At 44.2% G+C, this 24,099-nt stretch overlaps 3 protein-coding genes across 6 annotated transcripts; 2 read left to right on the top strand and 1 right to left on the bottom strand.

The window, feature by feature from the left end:
* The first annotated feature begins 486 nt into the window (after positions 1-486).
* Positions 487-3,450, top strand: eci1 (enoyl-CoA delta isomerase 1). The gene is made up of 7 exons (XM_040190304.2): positions 487-798; positions 1,350-1,475; positions 1,694-1,821; positions 2,084-2,230; positions 2,319-2,440; positions 2,653-2,831; positions 3,042-3,450. Exons 1-7 carry the CDS (start codon positions 756-758, stop codon positions 3,206-3,208), a joined length of 912 nt encoding a protein of 303 aa, XP_040046238.1. The 5' UTR covers positions 487-755; the 3' UTR covers positions 3,209-3,450.
* Positions 3,451-4,114: 664 nt separating this feature from the next.
* On the bottom strand, positions 4,115-12,728 carry dnase1 (deoxyribonuclease I). The gene is made up of 18 exons (XM_078084730.1): positions 12,608-12,728; positions 12,377-12,515; positions 11,723-11,811; positions 11,487-11,570; positions 11,036-11,130; positions 10,616-10,728; positions 10,322-10,473; positions 10,109-10,196; positions 9,505-9,551; positions 7,939-7,965; positions 7,238-7,376; positions 6,489-6,577; positions 6,300-6,386; positions 5,724-5,839; positions 5,377-5,489; positions 5,128-5,282; positions 4,909-5,002; positions 4,115-4,313 (listed from the first exon to the last, which is right to left on the bottom strand). The coding sequence occupies exons 1-18, from the start codon at positions 12,610-12,612 to the stop codon at positions 4,245-4,247; spliced, it is 1,701 nt and encodes a 566-aa protein (XP_077940856.1). The 5' UTR covers positions 12,613-12,728; the 3' UTR covers positions 4,115-4,244.
* A 1,304-nt stretch (positions 12,729-14,032) lies between these two features.
* naa60 (N-alpha-acetyltransferase 60, NatF catalytic subunit) lies at positions 14,033-23,406 on the top strand. Of its 4 annotated transcripts, XM_078084495.1 has the most exons (8): positions 14,114-14,328; positions 15,291-15,643; positions 16,898-17,013; positions 17,935-18,064; positions 19,537-19,633; positions 21,085-21,319; positions 21,628-21,794; positions 21,924-23,406. In XM_078084495.1, exons 3-7 carry the CDS (start codon positions 16,904-16,906, stop codon positions 21,782-21,784), a joined length of 729 nt encoding a protein of 242 aa, XP_077940621.1. In that variant the 5' UTR covers positions 14,114-14,328; positions 15,291-15,643; positions 16,898-16,903; the 3' UTR covers positions 21,785-21,794; positions 21,924-23,406. The 4 variants fall into 4 exon arrangements, with proteins under 4 accessions (XP_040046242.1, XP_077940621.1, XP_077940620.1 ...); XM_040190308.2 differs by lacking the exon at positions 15,291-15,643 and having other exon boundaries at positions 14,033-14,328; XM_078084494.1 differs by having other exon boundaries at positions 21,628-23,406.
* Positions 23,407-24,099: the final 693 nt, after the last annotated feature.

The raw sequence follows: 24,099 nt of genomic DNA, 5'->3' as shown, positions 1-24,099 counted from the left end.
CAATATAACAATACAGCATTACAATGAAAGGTCCTGCCTTTATTCCTGTGGTACCATGATACCATATTGGGTATCTACTACAACGTATAAATGCTTTGAAAAAAAGTAATATTGTCTGTCTGAATGTACCGGTATTCACCCGCCATCAAAAACACTACATTTTAGTCCGTTTCTTAGTCCGGAATTGCGTTGGATTGTTTTTGGACCTGATGTACTGATTCCCGAAAAATGAAAAACACAATTGTTTTTGAATTCTCATTAGTATGAAAATCCTGTCGGCCCGTCGCAGCGGTGCGTATTTCTCCATGGATCGACCGTTTAGATACTTTCACAATATTTAAATGGAACTTGGACCTGCCTCATGGTAAAGAAAACATTAAAGTGTTTCACAATATGGACATCTTTAAAAGTATGATATGATGAAATGCTACAAAAAGAATCTGAGTATGAGGAAAGTAACTGTGGCACATTGTGCTCATAAACGTTGGTATAGTAACAGGTAACAGCAGAAGAGGAGCAGCACAGTAGAGTTTGACCATATAGAGGAGATAAGAACTTATGCAGAAATATAGTGTTGATTCTTCTTGAATCATCGGTACTATCGTTTCATCGCACTGCAGCTTCCGGCACTGCAGGTGGCGACTGCGCGTCTCCAAGCAACGATCCACCATTAAAGCCCACGAAGAAGAAGAAGGAGCCGGAAGTCTCTCCCTGCCGTCTTTGACCCAGAACCGAACCAGAGCCACCGAGGCGCGATGGCCCTGCGAGCCGCGTTCAGGAGCAAGTGCGTTTTCTCAGGTAACGTCACGTCTAAACGCGCACGCGCGCACGCACGCAGCAAACTAACGCTGGCGGTGTCAGACGTGTTGAGCTTCCTTTAGCATCGCGAACTGTGGTCCACTGCAACTGGAGCAAAGGTCACAGGACGCGGCATGAAAAGAGGCCATCTGCCCCCCCCCGCATCCCTACGTCATAACGCGTACCTGTTTGACCCTGGAGCAACACGCGATAGTTCAGCTGTCACCGTCACTGCATGCTAAACGCATAAAGAGCAGCTGTAGTTCTAGCTGTGTTTTATACTGAAATTAGTGATGTTACTAATCACGTCCCCTCGGGCTGACCTTTGCCCTTAAATGTGGTTTTATATTCAGAAGAAACTTCATCATCAACAATTAGTACATAGGAATACTGTATATAATTCCTATGTAATATTATTTTCTAAGTGCTAAAAGAATGCATATGTGATCTAATGAATATGTAGATAACTACATGTAACGAATATTTCTCTCCACACTGTGTGTGTGTGTGTGTGTGTGTGTGTGTGTGTGTGTGTGCGCGCGCATGTGCAGGTCTTCTTTCCCAGCGATCCTCCTGCAGCGGTCATGGCAGAGTTTGTGTGTCTCCCGTCCTCGCTGCTCAGCGGAGGAACAACTCCACCTCGCCTAAAATAGACGTGAATTTCGACCAAAGCACGGGTAAACAGACCAGTCCATCTTCTGCACGTTTCCATGAGTCGAAGCTGTTAATGTCTGCGGCCCACCATCCTACAGCAGTTTAAATGTGACAGGGAAATGGAAATTATTGCTGACAATAAACACTTAACGTTCCATGTCATCATTTCTTTGCCCTTTTGACGTGAATTTGCATCAAATTTTACGTCAAAAATAAACGGACACCACCTCTCTCTCTGCAGGTGTGGCTGTGATGAGCCTGCAGAGTCCGCCGGTCAACAGCCTGAGTTTAGATTTCCTCACGGAGCTCTGCATCAGTGTGGAGAAGCTGGAGATGGATAAGAGCTGCCGAGGCCTCATCGTCACCTCGGTACAGTCCGACTCCGTCCTTTAAGACAGCGGCAAAGACGCTGTGCTCTGTTTTTATATCACTGGGTGGTTAATAACAAATGATCATTAAATTAATGCTTCCTGGTTTAATCCTCTTATGTTTTAGAATGTTATTCTATCTGTGTCGCTAACATTTTGGATGCTGGTGTTTGACAATTTTGAAATATTGCACCACAATTGGACGGTTTGCCCTGAGTGTGTATTCATGTGTTTGTGTGTGTGGGTGTGTTGTTTCAATCCAGAGCCAACCTAAGGTGTTCTCAGCCGGACTGGACATCACGGAGATGTACGGGAAGAGTCCCGAGCGCTGTGGAGAGTTCTGGAGAGCCGTCCAGGAGATGTGGCTGAAGCTCTACGGCTCCAACATGATCACCATAGCTGCGATCAATGTACGCCAACACCACCGTCAGCAGGAAATTGGTGAATCAAATATCTGGCATATTTCCCCCATAGCCAACCTTGTCACTCCCTCTGCAGGGTTCCAGTCCTGCAGGCGGCTGTCTCATGTCTCTGACGTGTGACTACAGGATTATGGCGGACAACCCGCGTTTCAGCATCGGCCTCAATGAGACTCAACTGGGCATCGTAGCTCCTTTTTGGTAAGGAATAATTAGCATGGCAACAGCGACTCACTCTGCGCATCATCAACGAGCATGTCCTCCTCATTAAATCCACTTCCACCAGAAACGGCAGATTTATCTGCTAAAGCTGGCAAAACTACGCAAACCTTCATTGACAGAAACGGTAAGTTACGGTAACTGCTACACGCGTTGACTGATTAGCGATCAACAAAAGCTGCTGATGTCTGCAGGTTTAAGGACACCATGACGAACACAGTGGGCCACAGAAACACAGAGGTAGCTCTTCAGTTGGGGCTCCTCTACAACCCGTCAGAGGCCCTGAAGATAGGACTGGTGGACCAGCTGGTACCCGAAGACCAGGTCCTCACCACGGCCAAGCAGAACATGACCAAGTGGCTGGCTATTCCAGGTACAATGGCCCCTTTCGTGCATCCTCAGTCAACTTCTCCAGCCACATTTTTTTATCATTTCTTTTCCGCTTGTGAGTGCGTGATCATATGTAAGACTATGGATGTTGTTACTACTTATCGACGCCCCTATTAATGTAGAGGGGGGGTGGGACAAATAAGACTCCACTTTTGGAATTGGCCAGCTAATGGGTGATCTGTCCACTTCACAGACCACGCCAGAGCCATCACCAAGTCCATGATGAGGAAGCCAACCATCGACAAGCTGGCGTCCAACAGGGAGGCCGACATCCAACACTTTGTCGACTTCATCACCAAAGACTCCATTCAGAAGTCGCTGGGCATGTACATGGAGATGCTTAAAAAGAGAACCCGATGAGAGGGGCAACCTGTAGGATGAGACGCGCGTTTTGGGGGAGTTAGTGACACTAGTTGAGAAACGCATCTGCCTTCGTGTGTCGCATGTTCATCGGTGCTGAGATTGTTTAGTGCAGCTCCCTCCTGCAGCCCGTGGAACAGCCGTCACCATACGTGTTTTAGTTTGACTCATATGTACCACAGAGGGAAATACAACTGCAACCCTGTTTTGTACAATTACAATAAATCAACCCGTGATTGACACCAATGCGTCTGTGACAAATGTTTTCTCCAAATGTCTTCAAAGTAACATCAAAAAGGCTCCAATTTACTGTGTTTTGAGATGTTATCATTAAGCGAGTGCCGTGTTAGTCGGGGTTTATGACAAAGCAGTAAAACACAAATCCATGTTGTTTATTTTTATAGCTAAAGTACCACTGATACAGTGTGAATAAATCCCAAACTTCTAACAACCACCATGCTGTGTCACTGTCGCTAAGCTGTTATCAGCACCGCCCGGGCTCCACTCGGGGCGTAGCATCACTGCACTGAACACAACTAACTAAAGTAACCATGGGGGCTTTTTGACAGCCCACAGTGGGCAAAACCTCTGACAGATTTATCTACATAACATTTTTTTTATCCTGTAAATTTCCGAAAACAATGATTTTTTTTTAAATGGTCATAGAAATTATTTGTGTGATTAAAGATAAAGATAAGTAAAATGAAAATTCTTTTTTTTGGTTTTGGCAGTGCACTGCGTTCAAGAAAATGATCGTCCATTGTGACATTATGAAATACCGGTTGGAGGCATTTCAGACAGTCTTTCTACTACTAATGCTTAATGCTTCTTTACCTTCGGCTTGATACTAAAGAGGTGCGTTGACTTTCTGTTGCTGCTTTTTTTTTTAAATGACCGCTTCAATAATAAAGTAGCAGAAATCATGTGTTTATTTTGGTCTCGTAAATTCAATGCTTGTTGATTTCAAAGCTCCTCCACTGATCTGGCATGACTGATTCAGCCTGGAGGTTTCTGCAGGACTTTGGGGAGTCGGGATTCAGGCGGCAGCAGCAGTTCGGCCAATCAGCTCCACCTGCACAGGGAAATGGTCGCTGACAGCCAACGCCTGAGAGGGATCGACAGAAAACAGCAGGTTTACCTTTTGGCACAACTTCTAGTAGGTCCAGCTGAAGCGCACAGAAAATTGTCTTGGTTAAACAGAAAACAGACATTTTTCATGTGCAACATGCGTTTGTTATGTTCTGTAAAACTTAAAAGCTCATGAAAATATTCCCTTTTCACTCACTTCCCTGAAGGACTACATACAGGGCTGGTTTAGGGTGGATTCTTTATATACGGTAACGATATATTTAATATTACTTTTAGAGGTACAGAGTCGTTCCCTCTGGAAGGATTCAGGTTAACTTTTGGAACAGTTTATTTTTACTTCTTTTCAACCTATCCTGCATGTCTTTGGACTGTGGGAGGACATCAGGCCCCCGGAGGGAACCCACGCAGACACAGGGAGTACACGCAAACTCTCCACCCAGTAGGCGATGGGGGGGTTTGACCCCAAGACCTTTTTGTTGTGAGGCGACGGTGCTAACCGCCACAGCACCGTGCCACCTGCAAGTTCAGGACTAACAAGGCCCCTTTTTTTTTACTCTACTGCAACCATTTGGGACTCTAAAGAGGAGAATTAAAAATAAAGTCGACTTCACCAGACTGTGGCTGAGATTCAAGTCCGCCATGAAGTCGTAGACCTCGGCGCTGCCGGGCACCACTCCCCTCATCATGTCGGCAGTGACCACAATCCTGCAAGTACAGGGAGATGGTTGGAATTAGGAGGCTTTACGTGTGTGTGTGTGTGTGTGTGTGTGTGTGTGTGTGTGTTTGTGTGTGTGTGTGTGTGTGTGAGAGAGATCAAGTGTGTGTTCCACCTGTCATAAGGGCAGTTAGTGTGTGACACTGTCGTGTCGGCCTCGTCGGGGATCAGCCAGTGGAAACCTTTGTCCGTGAACAGGCGGATCTGCTGCCAGTCGCTGCCAGACACGTAGTTGCAGCCTGCGTTGAAGTCGCCCAGCAGCACGATGTCCTGCAGGCGGGAGCAGAGACCACAGATGATTTATCCTTCGCTCTCTTTATCCTTGACGGATCCTGCGTGTGTTTTCCTTGAGGACGGCGTTCACATTGGCGTTCCAGCGGGCGCGGACGTCAGCCACCACATCGTAGAGGGCATCGGTTTCCCTCATGGCGTAGTCTGGGGACGTGTGCTGCGGGATCAGAACAAAGGTCCTCACAGCTATAAAACAGGAGGAGGGAGGAAGGAGGGAATGAGTGAAGGAGTGGAGACACAAGTAGAGGTTGTGGGTTCTGGCGGACAATAGCAGCTTGTGTGGGAGAGGATGGTGTGGTGGGTGGTGCTGTCGCCTCACAGCAAGAAGGTCCTGGGTTCCAACCCGCCCAGCGTTGGCATCTCACACTATGGTGTTTACTAGGTAATTGACACGAGAGAAGAAGCTCCCCCGCGGCCTACCGGTCTGTTTGGAGGTGAACATGACGACGAAGGGCTCCCGGCTGAAGGCGTCGGTCCCGCACGGCTCACAGCCGTCGTCGTAGGTGTAGTTTTTAGCCACGGACACCGTCTGCTCCCTGCAGAGGAAAGATGCTACACACCGTCACTGACGATAAAAAACTACTTTACTTTTTTGGAGTCCTGTGCTTTGCAGGGCCGACCAGTAAGGGGCAGCGTAACCCTGAAGGGCGATGTGGTGTGCAGATGTGTCATGGCTTCACATTTACAATTATTCAGGAATTTTACAGAATGCTAAAATTTTTGGAAATGTTTCTAAATCATTCACCTCTTTTCATCGACCAAGTTTACGTTCTTTTACGATTATATACAAACCTATAACATTCGATGAATTGCTGCATTCTGTGTGGTAATACGTGAGATATTTGTGGGATTTTGACTTGCAGTGGAGCGTTCAAACTGTTTCATAGTAGTTTTATGGAGGTATCAAAGGATGGTTTCTGTTTCTGTTCAATGACGTTGGATCCCAAAAGAGGAATTCCTACGACAGAACGTTAGTTTTGGCCCGTGTGTGTTTACCTGTAGAGGAAGAGATATCTCTCCTTATAGGAGCTGCGACCCAGAGGCTCGCTGACGATGTGTCTGTACCTGAACTGGGGCGAACCTCTGTGAAAACACACACAGTTGAATCTTAATTTATTTTATCTTACATCATAACAAAGATCACTATAATAATGATGATGTGCGCTTTGTAAGCTGCAGTCTAACTTGTTGACGTGCTCCATGAGTTTTTCGGTGGCTGACAGGTCGCTGTCTCTGACCTCCTGGATCAGGATGATGTCATAACGATGGACAATCTGAGAAACACAAAACAACACGTGTCCTTGTCATGTGATTGGAGTTCTCTGTACTGCGATGTCTTAAATGAGTTGATGGTGCTCCTAAAAACAGAACTCAAACCAACAAATCATCTCTTTCCCCAGAACGATTAAAGGGCTACTCGACTAATTCTACACAATAGAGTGTACAGGTCTTGACAGGATTTAAGTCACCTCTCGATATCCAAAGTGTTTTATTTGTTAGCGGTTATTAAATAACAACACAACAATTTTATCGTGATGTTTTTTCTCTATTTTAAAACAACACGGAACTCTTTCTCATGCTGATCATTGTGGTCCGTATGGGACACACGACTCTCAGTACCTCTCATAAAGAGCCATTTAATGTCTTCAGTGGCGCTGGAGGAAGAAATTAACCTTCTGATGTCATAGTGATGTCATTACGGTCATATGGGCTCGGACAGCAGAAATGAAAAACATTCATTGTAAACCGGGTTGAGTTTTAGTTGTGTATTTCATTTTCCTCATCAGAGTACCTTTAATCTGCATCCGTAGTTGATGCTACGAAGACATTAGAATGGATGGGGAGCTAAATATCGTGGTATACAAGTTACTGAGCACCTTTCAAATCATAAACCTCAAATGTGGCCATAAAGAATAAACAAATACAGTCCCGACCGTAGTGATGATGTTCATGAGCGTCGCATTGGAGGCTTTCTTGTCTCCAAATGACTTGATGTTGAAGGCTCCCAGCAGCAGGGAGGTAGACAGATGCAGCAGAGCCGACAAGAGGCCCAACGCACACACCCACCGCATCCTGGGCCAAAGAGATGTTCACAATGTTAATTGATTGTGAATCTGGATTTCATGACTCGTGGACGGTGAGCATGTAACAGATACTGCACATAATAATAATAATAATAACATAGAATACTTCATGCTGGAGGAGCCTGAAAGGCTCTCTGCTCTGTTGTGTGAGTCAGAGGCTCATGCAGCACCTGCACCCCTGGACACACGCCAGCAGCCTCCCTCTCCCCACAGGCATGTGTTACAGCGAGTGGTTTAATGCTTTTTGCAGAGGGGATCCTGCGTAAAATAGTTCTTTTGCAAGCATAAAGGAGCATCTTCGCCTTTTAAAGAAATGCGTCACGCTGCATTGCAGCTCCTGGGCATTGTGTTGGGTGATCTGCAATAATTGTGATTAACAACAAACAGGTTTACAGCATGGAAGTAATTAATGTTACTGTGAAAGAAGATTTACCTGCTTCTGTGAGTCGTGGGGAAGGAGAAGGTCTGTTGTGAACAAGGCACAGGCTTGTTTGCATGAAAGTTCTTCTGAGCAGAGCGATCGGTGGTGTCTCTCTGAGCTTTTTATTTACCTGCAAAGTGCATGTGACCGGGAAGGGCTGAAGGGGAGGTGCAGAGAGGAGGTGTGTTGTGCATGGGGATTGGGGTGTTTTCAGGTTAAGCAGGTCAACTTTCAGTCAAATTTCCCCTCATTGGTTTTATGTGTCGGATTCAACGTGGCACTCTTATAATAGTGTAACGTCACAGGAAGTCGCTAACAAACAGGGGAAATTAGAAGGTTTACCAAAAAGGTAACGTTTTATTCTCCCACAAAAACAGGCAACTTAAGTAAGCTCTTCAAACCAAAAATGTCCATCACCAACAAAAAGTTTCCCCAGGGAGAAAAACAGGTTTCTAGTGGACTCAATCCAGCGAGTTTCCGTCTCAAGTCTTTTCCTCGTTCCTGGATCCTCCACGTAGGTCCGGTTCCCAGTCCGCTCTCTTCCCCCCCTTCCAGCCAGGTGTTGGTGTTTATATTCCCCAGCCTGGCCTCATTTAGGTGCCCTAAACACCTGCAGCTGGGGGATTGTTGAGGCCTTCTGGGAAATGTAGTGTCAGCAGTGGCGGCCATTTTGTACCAATCCTGTGCAGGGATGCAGCGGCCCTCTGGCTCCTTGTGATGCCACAAAGTAATACACAGAAGTGCTGCTTCTCACTCCCCGGGTTGATGGGTAACTACTGATTGAGTCGACCGTCGACACCGCTGAGAAATCATTGAACAGGACATTTATTAAACACTTGCAAGCAGGAGTTGAAACACAAGTCACGCGTCAAGGCTACTGAAAGGTTTCCTTCTCCGGCTTTGAGTAATATGGTCGGAACATCTGTGCCCCAGTGGTTCCCCCCACATCAAAGAGAGCGATGGCATTGTCATCCGTGATTGTAGGAGAGATTGGAGAACACTTTGTTTACAACTAAATAATAGGATATCCTGATCCACAAATCATCCTGAACATCTGCTTCCCCAGAGCACCTTGTGTCTCAGTGAGAGGTCACAGACTCGCTGTCCACTAAAGACATTTAATGCTTTCCCTACATTAATATTCCCAGGGATCCAGCAGGGGCCTCAGCGCAAACTTAAAGGGGGCCGGGAGGACTTGTAAACCATTTAAGGCTGCCGTTTTGGTAGAAAATCCTTTATTGCTGAAATATTGAAGAGCAGAAGTAGTTCTCAGAATATTTGTTCTCTGCACAGTGAAATAATCACAAAGCGTCTCAGTGAAACACTTTTTATGATACGTTTGTCCGCTTGATTTATTTAGTGCCTTTATTCAACAAATGAACCTTGATCCATCGATTCCGTCACAAACAAATGTTTTAAATGTAAATTTTTTGACATTTAAAACTCACAAGCCGACATGCAGGCAGCTTCAGATCTTGATACATGACTCTTAAAAACTGTGCTGCTACCTGATATAATGAGGTGAATGGAATTTAGTTGTAGCGACTTCAAACATTGGAAAAAATGAAAAAATGACTCTCAACAAATGTAGAATAGCAGGAATGATGAGTTTATTTTGATGAAGTCAATTCAACGCTACATGGTTGCAGCGGGTGCCCCACTGGTTCGTGGTCAGTCTGATTCACCTGGAAGTCTCTAGTTCAGCTCCACCTCCACAGGGTAATGGTCGCTGACAGCCAACACCTGTCAGAGATGGAGAGAAAACTCAGTTGTAGGTTTCCCCCGTGGGACCATTTCTAGTATGTCCGGCTTCAGCAAGATTCCCTCGGTTAGGCCGAAAACTAGTTTGTTTATTAGGATCTGTTAAACTCAATAAGTCATCAAAGTGGCCTCTGTCACTTGCATCACTGAAGGACTGTTTTTTCACCATCAACGGGGGGCGTGCAAGCTGAACTCAGTATTTCTGCGCTTTAATGGCTGCACAGGGCGGGTGTTCACAATGACTCCTTCCTGACAGCTCCTCTTGTAACTTGTCCCTGCAGTGATGTCCCCGTGTATTGGGACAAAGACAGCATTCAGGACTAACGGAGTTCATACCACACGTACGCCGAAGGCGGTGTTTTTCGGACCGCCCTCAGATGGAAGGAGGCCATAGCTGTTCTATGTCCGTTCTACTTCGTATTTCTACGGTGAAACAAAAGAGCGTTGAGCTGCTCTTGATGGATCAGGCCTGTTTGTAAATTACGACTGATGTGAGTTTTGTCACTTAGAAGAATAAAAGCCAAAGATGTATTTACAACCTCCTGTTTGGTGAGACCCTGGTCACGGTCGTAGCGATAGACCAGAGCGGGCGTCAAACTGGGGAGCATCTCATCGGTGACCACAATCCTGCAGGTACAGAAAGACGATTAGTGTGTGAGTGTGAGTGTGTGTGTGTGAGTGTGAGTGTGTGAGTGTGTGTGTGTGTGTGTGTGTGTGTGTGTGTGTGTGTGTGTGTGTCTGTGTGTGTCTACCTGTCATAAGGGCAGTCTTTCGCCACTGAAGTGAATTGCGTGTCGTCGATCAACCAGTGGAATCTTTTCTCTGTGAAGAGTCTGATGTGCTTCCAGTCATCCCCCTTCACGTAGGTGCAGCCAGCGTTGAAGTCGCCCAGAAGCACAACGTTCTGCAGGTAAAGGGGAAAGTATTTCAACCATCAACCATTTCATGAATTTGAACTTATTAATTATCGTCTGCACTACAGTTTTTTTTTTTACATAAATCCACCAAATAGTTGATTCTGTGTGTGTTTTCTAGAGAGCATTTACTTGGGTTTTCATTTTGCTGATGACATCATCCACCACGTCACGGAGGGCATCAATTTGCACCACAGCATCTTGAGGCCTGGTGTGCTGGGGGATCAGAACAAATTCCTTCGCAGCTATAAAACAAGAGGAAGAAGTGGATTAATGGAGATGGAAATGTGAGAAGACAAAGGACAAGCTGAGCGTTTTGGATGTGGCAGATATGATTGATAGCAGGACCGAGTCGCCAGCCCTATTTGGCTGACTAAGCGCCGTATGGCAGTCTGCATTCAACTGAAATGAAGGCTTTTCTAGAGGGGCCTTGCGGACCAGCGGATCTCACACACGTCAGGTGTTTGGTTCTCAGTTGGTCGCCTAGCAGGGAGGCGATCTACCTCACTGAGGAGTTCAATCACTCTGTTCTTTGCAGCAGTCTCAGCTTACCGGTGTGTGTGGAGGAGAACTTGACGATGAAGGGCGGGCGGGTGAAGGCTGCGCCGTCGTATTGGTAGCTGTCCACCACGGACACCTGTGGTTCCCTGCAGAGGACAGTTAGTACTTTACCACATCTCTCACTAACGGAAAACACATCAACATTTGAGTTATCTGTACTTGAGTGTTTCCATTTCCTGTTACTAAATATGTCCGCCCACTACATCTTAGAGACAAATACTTACAATAAATGTTTACTTCAGTTAATCTCCAGATTGTGGTTTCACATGCATTCATTCATGTTCTACACCACTTGAGGTCACATGGGCTGAAGACAATCCCAGCTAACAATTGGCGAGAAGCATCGTTTGCCAGTAAATTGCAGAGCTGCCAAAGAGACAGACAGAGACAGAGAGACAGAGACAATATGGACAAATTGTTGTTTTCGCCTCTCTCTGTTTACCTGAAGAGGAAGACATATCTCTCATTAGTCGGCACGTAAGTACCCAGAGGAGCGCTGTAAACGGCGTTGTACTTAGGACACTTTCTGCAAAAACACACACAAACACACAGATGTTAAGCATTATTGTGTTTGTCTTAAATAATGATGTGAGTTTATGAGTCATCCAGCTAAACTTCCACAGAAGGCCACCATATAGTGTGTATATAAGCACTATATAAGATGTGTGTTAGTCTAACGTGTTGACAAGGTCCTTCAGTCTGTTGGTCACTGTCAGATGGCTGTCTCTGACCTCCTGGATCAAAATGATATCATAGCGACAGACGACCTGAGAAACAGAAAACAAACACGTATCTGATTAGAGTTCTTTAGAGCTGTCTCATACGAGTGGTCAGTTTAGTGTAGTGGACTTCTCCTAAAACAAAGACAAATAGAGCTGAAAGAGGTGAACATATAACCTCTCTTTTTCCGGTCAAATTAAACAATCTGTCATCGTTATTGTTCAAAGTAATAAAGTGCGGCCTCGCTAAGTCCTCACATAAAAGAACACTTGTCACGGCAGGATTCAATGTTTTCACTACACCTCATTTATTGTTTACGACGTGGCATTGGACTTGCATCGGGACTGGGTGAACTTGTGGTATTTTAAAGTTACTCAGCACTGTTGAAAATATATAAATTTAAAATTTTGTTTTTTGATGAGATACAGTCGTACAAAGAAGGATAATTCAATGCTGCCAACTTATTACAATGAAAGGGGAGCTAACATTCAAGCAAAATATGGTTGTTAATAAGTTACTCAGTACCTTTGAAAATAAACACAAATGTGGCCACTTGTATTAAGACGGTCTGAAAAAAAATTAGATGAAAGAAAAAATGAATACAATCCTGACCGTGGTGATGATGTCCATGAGAGTCGGATTGGAGGCTTTCTTGTCTCCAAATATCTGGATGTTGAAGGCTCCCAGCAGCAGGGAGGTAGACAGATGCAGCAGAGCCGACAAGAGGCCCAACGCACACACCCAACGCATCCTGGAGCCAAAGAGATGTTCACAATGTTAATTGATTGTGAACATGTAACAGTTACTGCACATAATAATAATAATAATAATAATATAGAATACGTCATGCTGGAGGAGCCTAAAAGGCTCTCTGCTCTGTTGTGTGAGTCAGAGACTCATGCAGCACCTGCAGCCCTGGACACACGCCAGCAGGCTCCCTCTCCCCACAGGCTGTAACAGCGAGTGGTTTCTTGCAGAAGGGATCCTGGGAAAATCATTACTCCAGCAGGAAAATCTTCATTATGTTACCCCGCTTCGCTGCTGTACTATGTTATTAAAGATCAAGCTAAACACTCAATGGGACCATTGTTGGATCATTTGAAAAAATTGTTCACCAACTGTGTTACAAAAATAGGTTCCATATTAGTAATGCTGATAATACTCTACTCATGTTATGCAATTAAAAAATACTAACATAAGATTTTGGACTTTTTTAAAGTGTGAGTCACTCTCCACATTCATTGGGCTACCGTGTCAGGATGATGAATCCAGTTTGAGAAAATGAAGACACAACATAGGATGTAGACTCTACAGGATGAATTTTATTTAGATTTTAAACATTCTATTTGCTTGTAAAAATTAGTGCATACAACTGCTTCAGAAAAGGAACAAAAAGTGTGACATTGTCACTGTGTGATATTCAGAGTGTGTACTGGTATGATGTGTGAAAGTGTAGCGTCTTCTGTAGAAAATATTTAATAATAGATTTTGTTTCGGGATTTAGAAAGAAAAATTAACTTCCACACTTCTGCCTTAAAAGCAATATTATCTTTTTAAGTAGAAAGGTTATTAAGGATTACTCTCTGTTAATTCCACTGGTCAAAGCACACTTGACTCTTGAACTAGAGTTTGATGAACAGGATATTTTTACCTGCGGCTTTCACAGTATCAGTGAGAAGGAGGTGAGAACGCAGCAGATGGCAGAACGGTGATAAAGGGAGTTGATTCAAGGTCATGTGTGACGCAACATGTCTCCTCTATTGATCCAAGTTTACACGGTTTTCATGCGTAAATTGTAAAGCAATTGGTCTCCCAATCTCCCAGTAAAATGGGGTGAACTAAGCTACAGCCTGGTAATTCAACGTGTGTTGTTTTAAGACACTCACATGTGTTCTGAATGATACTTAGTTATATACGCATTAATTTACTTTTTCAGTGGTAGATACGTTTTTGAATATAATCACTTACAATTTATCATTACATAAATTCACAACAATTTCATATAGCAATCATTAGACATGTTTTTTTATTTTCCATTCACACTGCTGGGATAAAAATAATAAAAGATAACAATTTATAATTTGATGAACAAGTCATGTTTCACACTGCTGACGAATTCAATCATATTTCAAAAGATGGGCAGAGGTGAGTAGAAACATTTCCTTCAGTTTAGGAGTTTTAATGATTTATTGGTCTCAAACAAAAAATGTAATTACCAAAGAAAATGATTTGTGAAATGGGGCATTGTGCACTATTTTACCCCAGTAGGGGGCGATAAAGCGCTAATGTGTTTAACACCTGCCGCCTTCATAGCGGAAGGAAACGCAGCGTGACGTCACACGTTCAGCAACCACAAACAGGAAGAAAACATACAGCTGTTATCTAAGCAGGGAGGGCTTTGGCTAGCTTAGCACCCCGTGTGGCATTGTCACAGTAATGAAACGGCATTGAGAGTCGGAACAAACTGGTGTTTGGTCATGCTGTGTCCGGAGTAGCGGTCGTATCGATAGATACCAAGAATACCGTCCTCCTCGACTTTCCTTCGGCCCGGCTGTTGAACCGAGGTACGTTAGCTTAGCGGCCGAACGTTAGCTAGCGGTAACTGAGGTTAGCCGTGTTTGCTAGCTAGCGAGCAGATGTTATATGCTTGTAAAGAAACCGCTTTACCTGCTGTTTTACACTGCAAACGAATACACGGCGACTTTGTGAGGACTATTTTTTCATGTACATATTTGATGGACTGTGAAGACAAACGATACCGTTCAAACCAGTAGACATCTGGTAATGACAATATATCTAAATCTATATTCTCTCCCGACGTGTGTTTAACACCCTGCAAAGTAATAGTGCTTCATAACAGATCCTATTTTGTTCATATGTCTAAACTGCGCTAAAATACGCCTGATACAGAGTACTTGAATGAATGAGGAAGTGAAAGCGCGCTGTTTGATTGGCTGGGCTGCTGTCAGAGCGGAGACTGTGAAAGAAAACTATTGAAAAGAAACCTGCTCCCGACCAGGTGAGGTTCACCGGCTCAGTTACCATGGTGACCGACCCTTTGTGAAACAGACAAGCCAGAGATTCCCTCATCTCAGGGTTAACCAACTCTGAGTTTCCACTAAACCCGCTTCTTGTAGGTGCTCAAGCACCTGCCTTTTGCCCTGGATGAGAAAAAGGCCCCTTCTGCTGGAGTCAATTTTTTCTTCATTCATCAATATTTAAGAATAAAATGAATCTCTTTGTCATCAATTCCCCACAATTTTGATATCTGACGCTGCATTTTTTTGAGCTATTGCGAGAATTTCAACCCAAGGTGTTCCGCGGCGCTCACAAGCCCCTCCTCCTCCTCCCCCCCCCACCCACACTTGGCGCTAGTGATGTGTCGTTCGTGAACGATTTGTTCATTTTGAACGAATCCTTACAAGGACTCGAGACTAACGAGTCCTCTCAAAAAAAGATTTGTTCATTTTCTCGTGGCCACGTGAAAAATGAACGATGAATGAATCATTGATCTTCTCGGTTGCAGATGAACGAAACATTGACCCAAAGACACGGCGTTAAACATCACCACACTGTCTGCACGAGAAAGCTTCACGCAGCCACTGCGCGGCGACCTGCCGTCGCCAACTTAATTAAGCCGCAACTAGTGGCAGCCCTCGCACAAAGTCCTCAACACTCTGTGCGGAGAATCCCGCACACAATCTACAAACCATAGTTGGACGTCTGCAGGGTCCGCGTCACTTCACGCGAACACAGACGAGCATCGGAGACGTTAATCAAAAGTTTTCCAGAGTTTCTACTTGAGGCTTCGTGGACCTCTTGAGCCGTGAACGATCCTTCCGTCGCTTCGAATTAAATCCCCACAGCACCGAAGTCCCGGTGGGTTTCTGTCGCTGTGGTTGGAAGCAACATTCCCGCTTGAGTCTCGGGGTAGAAAAATGAACGATGAACGAATCATTGATCTACTCGCTACCAGTGCTGAGCCTATGCAGGTCACGTGAAAAATGAACGATGAACGAAACATTGACCCGAAGACACGGTCGGGAGGTGAACGATTCAGGATACAGATCTTTAGATCATTTTTCACGTGACCTGCATAGGCTCAGCACTGATCCACGCTAGCATCGGGCTAACGTCCCCATCCATCCTCGCTAGCATCAGGCCAATGATTCGTTCATTTTACTGAACAAGATTCAAAGAACCGAGTCGGTAAAATGATCCGAACTTCCCATCACTACATGGCGCTCGTGCAGTGCTGAGCGCCAAACGGCTGCAGCAGGTAATGACGGTGTTTGGTGATAAATTAACCACAACATGCGCTGCTGAAAACATTACGTCGCAACTGGTCCTAAAACAATAAACAAACAAAAAACTTGTCCAGCTGTTTACTGACGTTTGTCATTTAATAAAGCGAGAGAGAGAGATGCAGGCAGACAAGAGAGAGAATTAAAAGTTTGTTTTACTGTTCAAAAATTAGACAATTTCACTTTTGTTTAACATACAATTATTGGAATACAGTTGAGTTACATGACAGTGTGGTGTGGTATAGTGTGGTATATTCTTTTAATGCTGCTTATGTTTCAACCGTAAAAGAAAACGGTAAACATCTTCCAAGAGATGGCACCAAGGAGGAAGCTCCTGTAAAGCTCCTTTAGTTTACTCAGAGCAGAGTTTTGATCACTTTTAAGTTGAAATATTTTTGATTATTTTGTTATACAATATCGCCTTGTTTTGTTTGTTTTTGCCTGATATTCATTTATTTATTCAATTTGATATTTTGAGATAGTTAACAAAAATATATAAGATGAAAATATTCTGTGTTTTTATTTATTTATTATTTTTAATTTCATAAATCATTTTGGCGATGGGTGCCCTTTTTTTTTGGTTTGAGCACCTGCCCCCTAAAATGTCTGTGCACGTACCTGCAGCACATTGAAAATGACACGGTACCAGTGATCATGTTTGACATGTGAGAAACTTACTTTGAACTCTTAAAGAAGCATAGATTTTTATTGCCTTCCTTACTAACGAACGGAGGACTTAAATTGGGTTAAAGTCTTGATGAACTGAAGTAAATTGGAATATCAAAACAACCACTGACATACCTTTCTTTGCTGTGTGTCGTCCCTGCAGGCGTGAATGAGTGACTTGGTGTCTCCCACAGCTCTCAGTGAAGTCCAGCTCCGCTTCCTCTGCCACGATGACATAGAGAATGTCAAGCTGCTCTGCGGTGATTGGTTCCCAATCGAGTAAGAGTCCCACTCAGTGTGCGTTACACCATTACAACACGAGTTGTTGGAGTTTGACGCATTATGTTTGTTGTTTGTCTTCTTTGGGATGAACAAACAGCATAAATCTAACTTTCTTTCAGGTGTGACGTGCATCTATTCACTGCACCGCTGGCCACACATTATAAATATGGCATGACTATTGATTGCACTTTATTCACAATGCTGCCCATTGGAGATGTGGAAAACACAGTAGTAGTTTTCGTGTGTCAGAATTGGCACAATAATAATAATAATATTCCAGATAGATCAATAAACGGATCCTTTTCACGTGCTCTGCCCTCACTAATATGGAGGGAGTGAAATTACAGATCTGTTGGGGAGTTGATTAAATGGCGATTATTGTGATGTGGTGTCAGAATTAAACTTAAAATAAAAATACTTATATTTGCGTTTTGTGTGGACGTGCTAAACTGTACTCTAAGTGGTGTTTAACTTAATTTATCTCTGCAAGACTATTTGCATTTTGTTTTGTTGTACAAAAACCATGTATCACTCTCTTACCCAATTTCTTCATTTTATTATCGAAGCCACCCTCTGTTTCCCTTTACACACCCAGTGGTCAGAGCTCACTCAAAGTTCCTCTATTGTGTAAACTATGATAATTAAAGTCAAGCCGGTTAGCTTCTGTATCATGTAGATAAGCTTTTGATGACCGTCATCCTGCATACATGTATTCCTTTATGCAATGCTCAAAGTACGTAAAGTTACTGTTACTGGCGTAACTTGCGCTTATGCACTTGATACCAATCCAGTGACGGTTACACGGCAGCCGTTAAAGCCCATTAAAGGATCCTATTATTTGCCAACCCTTGTCAGGACTGGGCCACAGACTCCAACACATACCTGTGCTCAAAGGCTAAATCTGACCTTTGCCTGCAGGTACCCAGACTCATGGTATCAGGACATCACCTCCAACAAGAAGTTCTTCTCCCTCGCTGCCACCTTCAGAGGAGGCATCGTGGGAATGATTGTGGCCGAGATCAAAGGCCGGACCAAAGTACACAAAGAGGTACACCGCTTTGAAGATGTGCTCCGTAGGAAGGGAACGCTGTCCCTGAGTGTGTGGTCACTTCAGTCTGTCCTTTAGATCTGAATCTGTTTTAAAGACTGCCAACGAGATCAACCCGATGCCCCCTGACTGAGTTGGACTGCGTCATTACACAAGGTTGATAAAATAAGGGATCGTCGGGTTATCATCTACAATGAGGGAGTTTAAGGAAAGAACGTTTCACTATCATAGTCATTGTGTCCTCATCTGAATTGGCGTATATGTAAATGTCCCACATATCTAGTGTCCGCTAACTATAAAGCTTTTGACCATCATACTATGCAAAATGGCTGAAATATGTGGTGGTAGTAAAGTTCTTAAGGCACATATGTCACCCCCCCCCCCCCCCCTCCCAAATAGAGGTTATTAAGATACAGGTGCTGCCGTTACTATAACTGCATCCAACATGTTTATAGTCCTGCTCTGCACTGCAAATATGAAAAAACAACAAAATGGGTGACCGTCGTTCTGCAAGATGGCGTTCTATTGCGAAATCACCAAACACGCTGCTCGATAACTGGTCCACAAACAATGGGTGTCCACTTATTATATCTGTTTGTTCTGCACAACCTGATTAATGCCTTTATTAGCCTTAATACAATCAGTAAAATCAACCTTGATTTAAAAAACCGTACTGTACTCTTGACAAAAGAATGTTTTAGGAACATATATCGGAGGGAAAATGAATCACTTGTGGTTATACAGTTTAGAGATTTGCATCTCCCTCGTGTTCTGCCTCACTCATCTGCTTCATTATGCTGCATTGAGATACGTTTGAAACTACATTGGTCGGGTGGGTGCAGCATTCATGTGTTTGGATGTACAAGCTGCTCGAGGACTTGTGTCCTGAAATGATCACATACCTGCCGATGCATTAATGAAATACAGGTATTCATGTTCCATTGGTCTCATATCAGATAACTGTTCCTCTCAATTTAGGCCACAAGTTATCATAAACCTCATAAAAGAGTTTACCTTGATTCTTCCTTTGCATTTTCTTGATCTCTGAGTCTGGAACAATATTAAAGATGTGCTGATGAGGGAGCATAGACAGCGTATTCTGAGGGAGACTTAATAACAAAACTGAAATTGTGTCTCTTACCCAATTTCTTCATTTCATTATCGAAGCCACTCTCTGTTCCCCTTTACACACATGTTGTTCCTCTATCTTGTAGATAAGTTTCTAAAGACTGACATGACTTGCATACATGTATCCCTTTATGCAATGCTCAAATTAAGTAAAGCAGTTATTCCTCAGTATAAACAAGCGGTAACATGTTGGTTGGGTGGTTTCTTTGTTTGTTTACTGGCGTAATTTATTCAGATTATTTCAATTACATCAAGAAATCTATATGTAAGGGAACATAGGAGATGTTTCTCTTAATCTGCTTATTTCTCTGTTTCTTGTGTGTGTGTGTGTGTGTGTGTGTTAGGATGGAGACATCCTGGCCTCCAGTTTCCCTGTGGACACACAAGTAGCCTACATCCTGAGCCTCGGAGTAGTCAAAGAGTTCAGGAAACACGGCATCGGTACCTTTCCCCGCCGGCTCTCACACACACACTCACACTCACTTTGGGGGATATTGCTTTTCACGCCTGTACGACATCCCCCACAGGACGGCACACCTGTTGAAACCCACAGCAGCTTCGAGTTCTTATTGAGAATCTGGCTTATTTACAGAGAGACTTATCCTCGTCATTGAAGACGCTCAGAAATCATAGAAAAATAGACTTGCCTGATATTTGCCTTTTTTATATTTTCTTCAGTGTCAAAGCTCTTCATGACATTTTAATTTACATCCACTGGTGCAGTTGAACAGGAGCTGCTAACGGCTCATTCTGGACACTTTTAATAGCACCCGTTTGTCAAAATGTTAACAAATAGAAGGCAGGAAGAACAACGTTCAGGTCGTGTCAAGACAATGATGTATGTGTTTAAATGTATCGACTCTACATCCACATCCACTCCGCTCACATCAGCTGAACAAAGCGCATGCAGTGTTGTCTGTGATTGTAGGCTTGTCCCTGTCACGGCCTGTGGTTATACAGTTTAGAGATTTACATCTCCCTCGTGTTCTGCCTCACTCATCTGCTTCAATATGCTGCATTGAGATACGTTTGAAACTACATTGGTCGGGTGGTTAATAGACCGATACCGCCATTATTAAAACGAAGAATGTTTACGAGAGAACGGAGCAGATTGAAGAACTTCTAGGGGTCGTCGTGGCGCAGGGGTTAGAGAAGGTGTGCTGGGAAGCACAAGGTTGGTGGTTCGATTCCAGGCTGCCCCATGCCCCATGTTCCATGTCGAAGTGTCCCTGAGCAAGACACCTAACCCCTAATTGCTCCCCGGGCAAAAAAATGTGAAAAAGCCATGGGTTTAAATAGTAATGTAAGTCGCTTTGGATAAAAGCGTCTGCTAAATGAGCTGTAATGTAACTTTTGTCGGAAGGAATGCATAAATATGACCGCTTACACAAGCCGTCATTAGCGAACTATAAGGACGCGCGGACGGCCTCTGATTCACGAAGGGAGACCTCCACAAACGTCGGTTTGCCGGTCGAGGGGAACAAATTTGTGGAGGAAAATACGGGACAAATGTGTCCGCGATGAAAATCAGTAGTGGCGATGCACGGGGCAATAAAGTCTATGATACATAAGTAAACAAATGAATAAATAGACGTGACTCTCTAGGTCGTCTTCAACAAAACACATCACTCCGCCTGTTGTTCTGGAGGTGAATTGCTCTGCAACACACGCAAGACTTTAGAACCATGAATTGAAGTATTGAGTGCGTCGACAGACGACGCAGACGCATGCGCCAGGCTTGAGTTGGTATTTGTTCAAAACACATAAATTACTAAATTAATCCAAACTTTTGGATTTCCTTTAGCTACATATACTTGTAGCAAAGACCGGTTAATGTCAAACATATTTTTAATTGATTATGATTGCGCTCACTTTCCTTTCTTCCAATCCAGGCTCCCTACTGCTGGACAGTCTGAAGGAGCACATCTCAACCACGGCCCAGGACCACTGCAAGGCGATCTACCTGCACGTCCTCACCACCAACAACACCGCCATCTACTTCTACGAGAACAGGGACTTCAGGCAGCACCACTACCTGCCGTACTATTACTCCATACGAGGCGTCCTCAAAGATGGCTTCACATACGTGCTCTACATCAACGGGGGTCATCCGCCCTGGACCATATTATATCCTTTTTGTGGAGCGGGAACGAGGAGACACTTGCTCACTATTACATGTGTGTGTGTATATATACTGTACATACATACGAACACTATATTGAATTGGGAGAAGTTTAATTATAACACGATCATGATGCGTTCAAATGTAATCCTGTAAAGTGTATTTTTTAAACAAAAACGTGGATGATCCAGTTGCTGTCATAGCACTACAAATATATATTAGGAAAGAAATTTAAGTACATGTCAGTTAGCCGAAGCTGTCAGGTTGGACTTTTCGAGAAATCGTTCCCATTTTCTTTAACTTCCTGTCCCACTGACTATATCCAGCACATCGGTTCCGCCCTGGCCAGCCTGAGCCCCTGCTCCATCCCTCAGAGGCTGTACCGGCAGGCCCAGTCGCTGCTGCGCTCCCTGCTGCCCTGGTCCAACATCGCCTCCAAGACCGGCATCCAGTACAGCAGAACAATGTGACGGCCACGTGGTGGGTGGGAGTCGTGGGGAAATCACAGGAGCAGACTTTAGTAGCTAACAGGCCGGACTTTCTCACTCGCTTTTATTGGATGTTTGATTTCCACGTCTCTCTTGTGTCTTTCTGTTTTTCTTCTTGCAGGAGTGCAACCGCTTCACCATCAGTCTTCCCCTGTACACACGTAGATGTACACCCACATCCTCTTAACGGCGCTCCACACCCTGTGTTTGTCACAGGACCGGGGTTCAGCCTGCGTCAGACCGCCCACATCGCACAGTGTCACTCCCGGTTTCCAATACGTCTGTCACAGTTCCCACGTCTGCTAATTAGGATCGTCTTAATGCTTATTTTACACTGACAGATCTAGTCATATGATTCAATACATATATACTACGACACTACCCCATAGATACTAAAGTGACCTGCATACTTGTGTACGCAGAGCGCGTCGGACTCGCTCTCGCCCCGAGCAGCGGAATAGAGCGGAGGACCCAGGTCATGGTTTGGTGTGAATAGGGTGTAACTCACACTCTCACACTCTCTCACACACACACACACACACACACACACACACACTGGGAACCCGACAGAGACTAAAGGATCAAACCTGCCTATCGTTCTGTCTCCTCCCCTCCTGTCCACCACTGTCAGAGACTATGTACACTGTTTGTATATTATATATACTGAGCTAATATATATATATATAAATGTATCTCTATGTATGTCTGTTCTACGCTGTCGCTGGGCCCAGTTCAAAGATAAACCCCCCTCACCCCTTTTTTGAGTGTAAAGTGAATCTAGATTCAATTCCACTTTGTAAAGTAGAGATTGGAGAACACCTTGGATTGAATTGGTACTTGAATCTAGCTGCGCTCGCAGGCTAGAGGGGTAGAATAAAGCAAACTATACACAGGGAACTTTGCGACACAATGTAGATAAGGTCGTATATATTTGCTCGCAATCTTTTAGCCACAAAAAGGAGCTCCCATTTTGCCGGAGAAACATATGAACATGTTGTAGCATCTGTCATTATTAACTGCAGGGCCAAGTGTACACACACACACACACACACACCGTGCAGTTCTGTGTGGAAGTCTGCATGAAAACACCAGAGCCTTTCCACATTGTTTCCCAATGTTGCCCGTGTGTAGTTGGTGCCGGCGGCTGGGTCCTTATCTTAGAGGTTTTAAATGGCTGCAGCCCTCATCCGTCTGCCTTGGGGCTTAAGATTGCTGCTAACGTAAAGAAATGGTCACTTTGGCCAGATTTTTAATGTAACGGCCGTGCAGTGGACATGAGACCAGTTAAGTAACGTTCCCCCAACACACACGTCACACACTACTACTGATGCATACGGGGTCTGAATTCAGTACCCGACATGTTGACTGTGTGTCAGTGACTCGCTGGGTGGTTCCTCAATTCTATCGCGTTGTGTGGCAACGTACACGTCAGCGTATCCATTTGATACGGGACGCAGCACTGAAAAGGGTAAAGGTGTCCGTGTACAGAAACGTGCGTTGGTTGTAACAGAGGTGAAGGTTGAACGAGTCAGCCAGCCTTTGGAAGGGAACTCAAAAGTACATTTCAAACATTGTGTATGCAATAAATTTATTTCATTTAATTTCATTTTGGTGTGACCTTTCCTGCTGTATTTGATCACCCCTGTCATTATTTTCTACATTTTCATTATGTCATAACCCTGCGCCTTGTTGACGTTCATGCCCACTGCTGGTGTGAACGGGCCCTCGTTTGGTGGTCATAATTCCACACAGTATAACACACAGACACATGTTGTGAGTGTCACCGGTTCCACGGTGGGTTTTGGTTCCCACACACTACCAGTTTGTTTCTTGATCTCTAAATTGTACGTTTTGTGATGCTTCTGTTGAGGGTAATTTTGAAAAGGACCTTTTTATAAAACTTTGTGCTGCCTCAACTTCCCACGTTAAGATGCCTCAGGGAAACAAAACACTGCGCCATATTTTGGCTTGTCCTTCAGTTTGAGATATTTAATACCCCAAAGAAACTAATTCAAACTGATTGTTAAAAAAGGAAATAAAATAAAAGTCTCTGTGGTAAATATGAATGTTTTTTGTAGATTTGGTAGACAACCACAGCAAAATCCTCAAAATTCAGACTGGATCGTCTTTTCCTGTAATCTGTAATCGGATGTCAGAAGACCGAGACAATCAATGATGGTACGCCATCAAAATGTTGTTTGGCAGAGGTCTTCAACAAGGTGTCCACGACCCCCAGGGGTCCGCGGAGGTACTGCAAGGGGGCGGGGGTATTTATTTATTTTTTTGTCTTCAGAATC

This window comes from Gasterosteus aculeatus, chromosome 11 (genome assembly GCF_964276395.1).
Source record: "Gasterosteus aculeatus chromosome 11, fGasAcu3.hap1.1, whole genome shotgun sequence".
In the NCBI taxonomy this organism is placed as follows: domain Eukaryota; kingdom Metazoa; phylum Chordata; class Actinopteri; order Perciformes; family Gasterosteidae; genus Gasterosteus; species Gasterosteus aculeatus.
This window is presented reverse-complemented; position numbering and strand designations above follow the sequence as displayed.

Bases quoted from the DNA above. Each gene is read 5' to 3' on its own strand.
- dnase1 (XM_078084730.1), bottom strand. The intron at 10,197-10,321 runs GTAGACACACAC...CTGTACCTGCAG, and splicing joins AAAGACTGCCCTTATGACAG to GATTGTGGTCACCGATGAGA. The intron at 5,283-5,376 runs GTGAACGCCGTC...TCCCGCCTGCAG, and splicing joins GCGCCCGCTGGAACGCCAAT to GACATCGTGCTGCTGGGCGA.
- naa60 (XM_040190308.2), top strand. From the start codon at position 16,904: ATGAGTGACTTGGTGTCTCCCACAGCTCTCAGTGAAGTCCAGCTCCGC. The intron at 19,634-21,084 runs GTACCTTTCCCC...CTTCCAATCCAG, and splicing joins GTTCAGGAAACACGGCATCG to GCTCCCTACTGCTGGACAGT. The intron at 21,320-21,627 runs ATATCCTTTTTG...TTCCTGTCCCAC, and splicing joins CATCCGCCCTGGACCATATT to TGACTATATCCAGCACATCG.
- eci1 (XM_040190304.2), top strand. From the start codon at position 756: ATGGCCCTGCGAGCCGCGTTCAGGAGCAAGTGCGTTTTCTCAG. The intron at 799-1,349 runs GTAACGTCACGT...GCGCATGTGCAG, and splicing joins GAGCAAGTGCGTTTTCTCAG to GTCTTCTTTCCCAGCGATCC. The intron at 2,441-2,652 runs GTAAGGAATAAT...TGATGTCTGCAG, and splicing joins GGCATCGTAGCTCCTTTTTG to GTTTAAGGACACCATGACGA.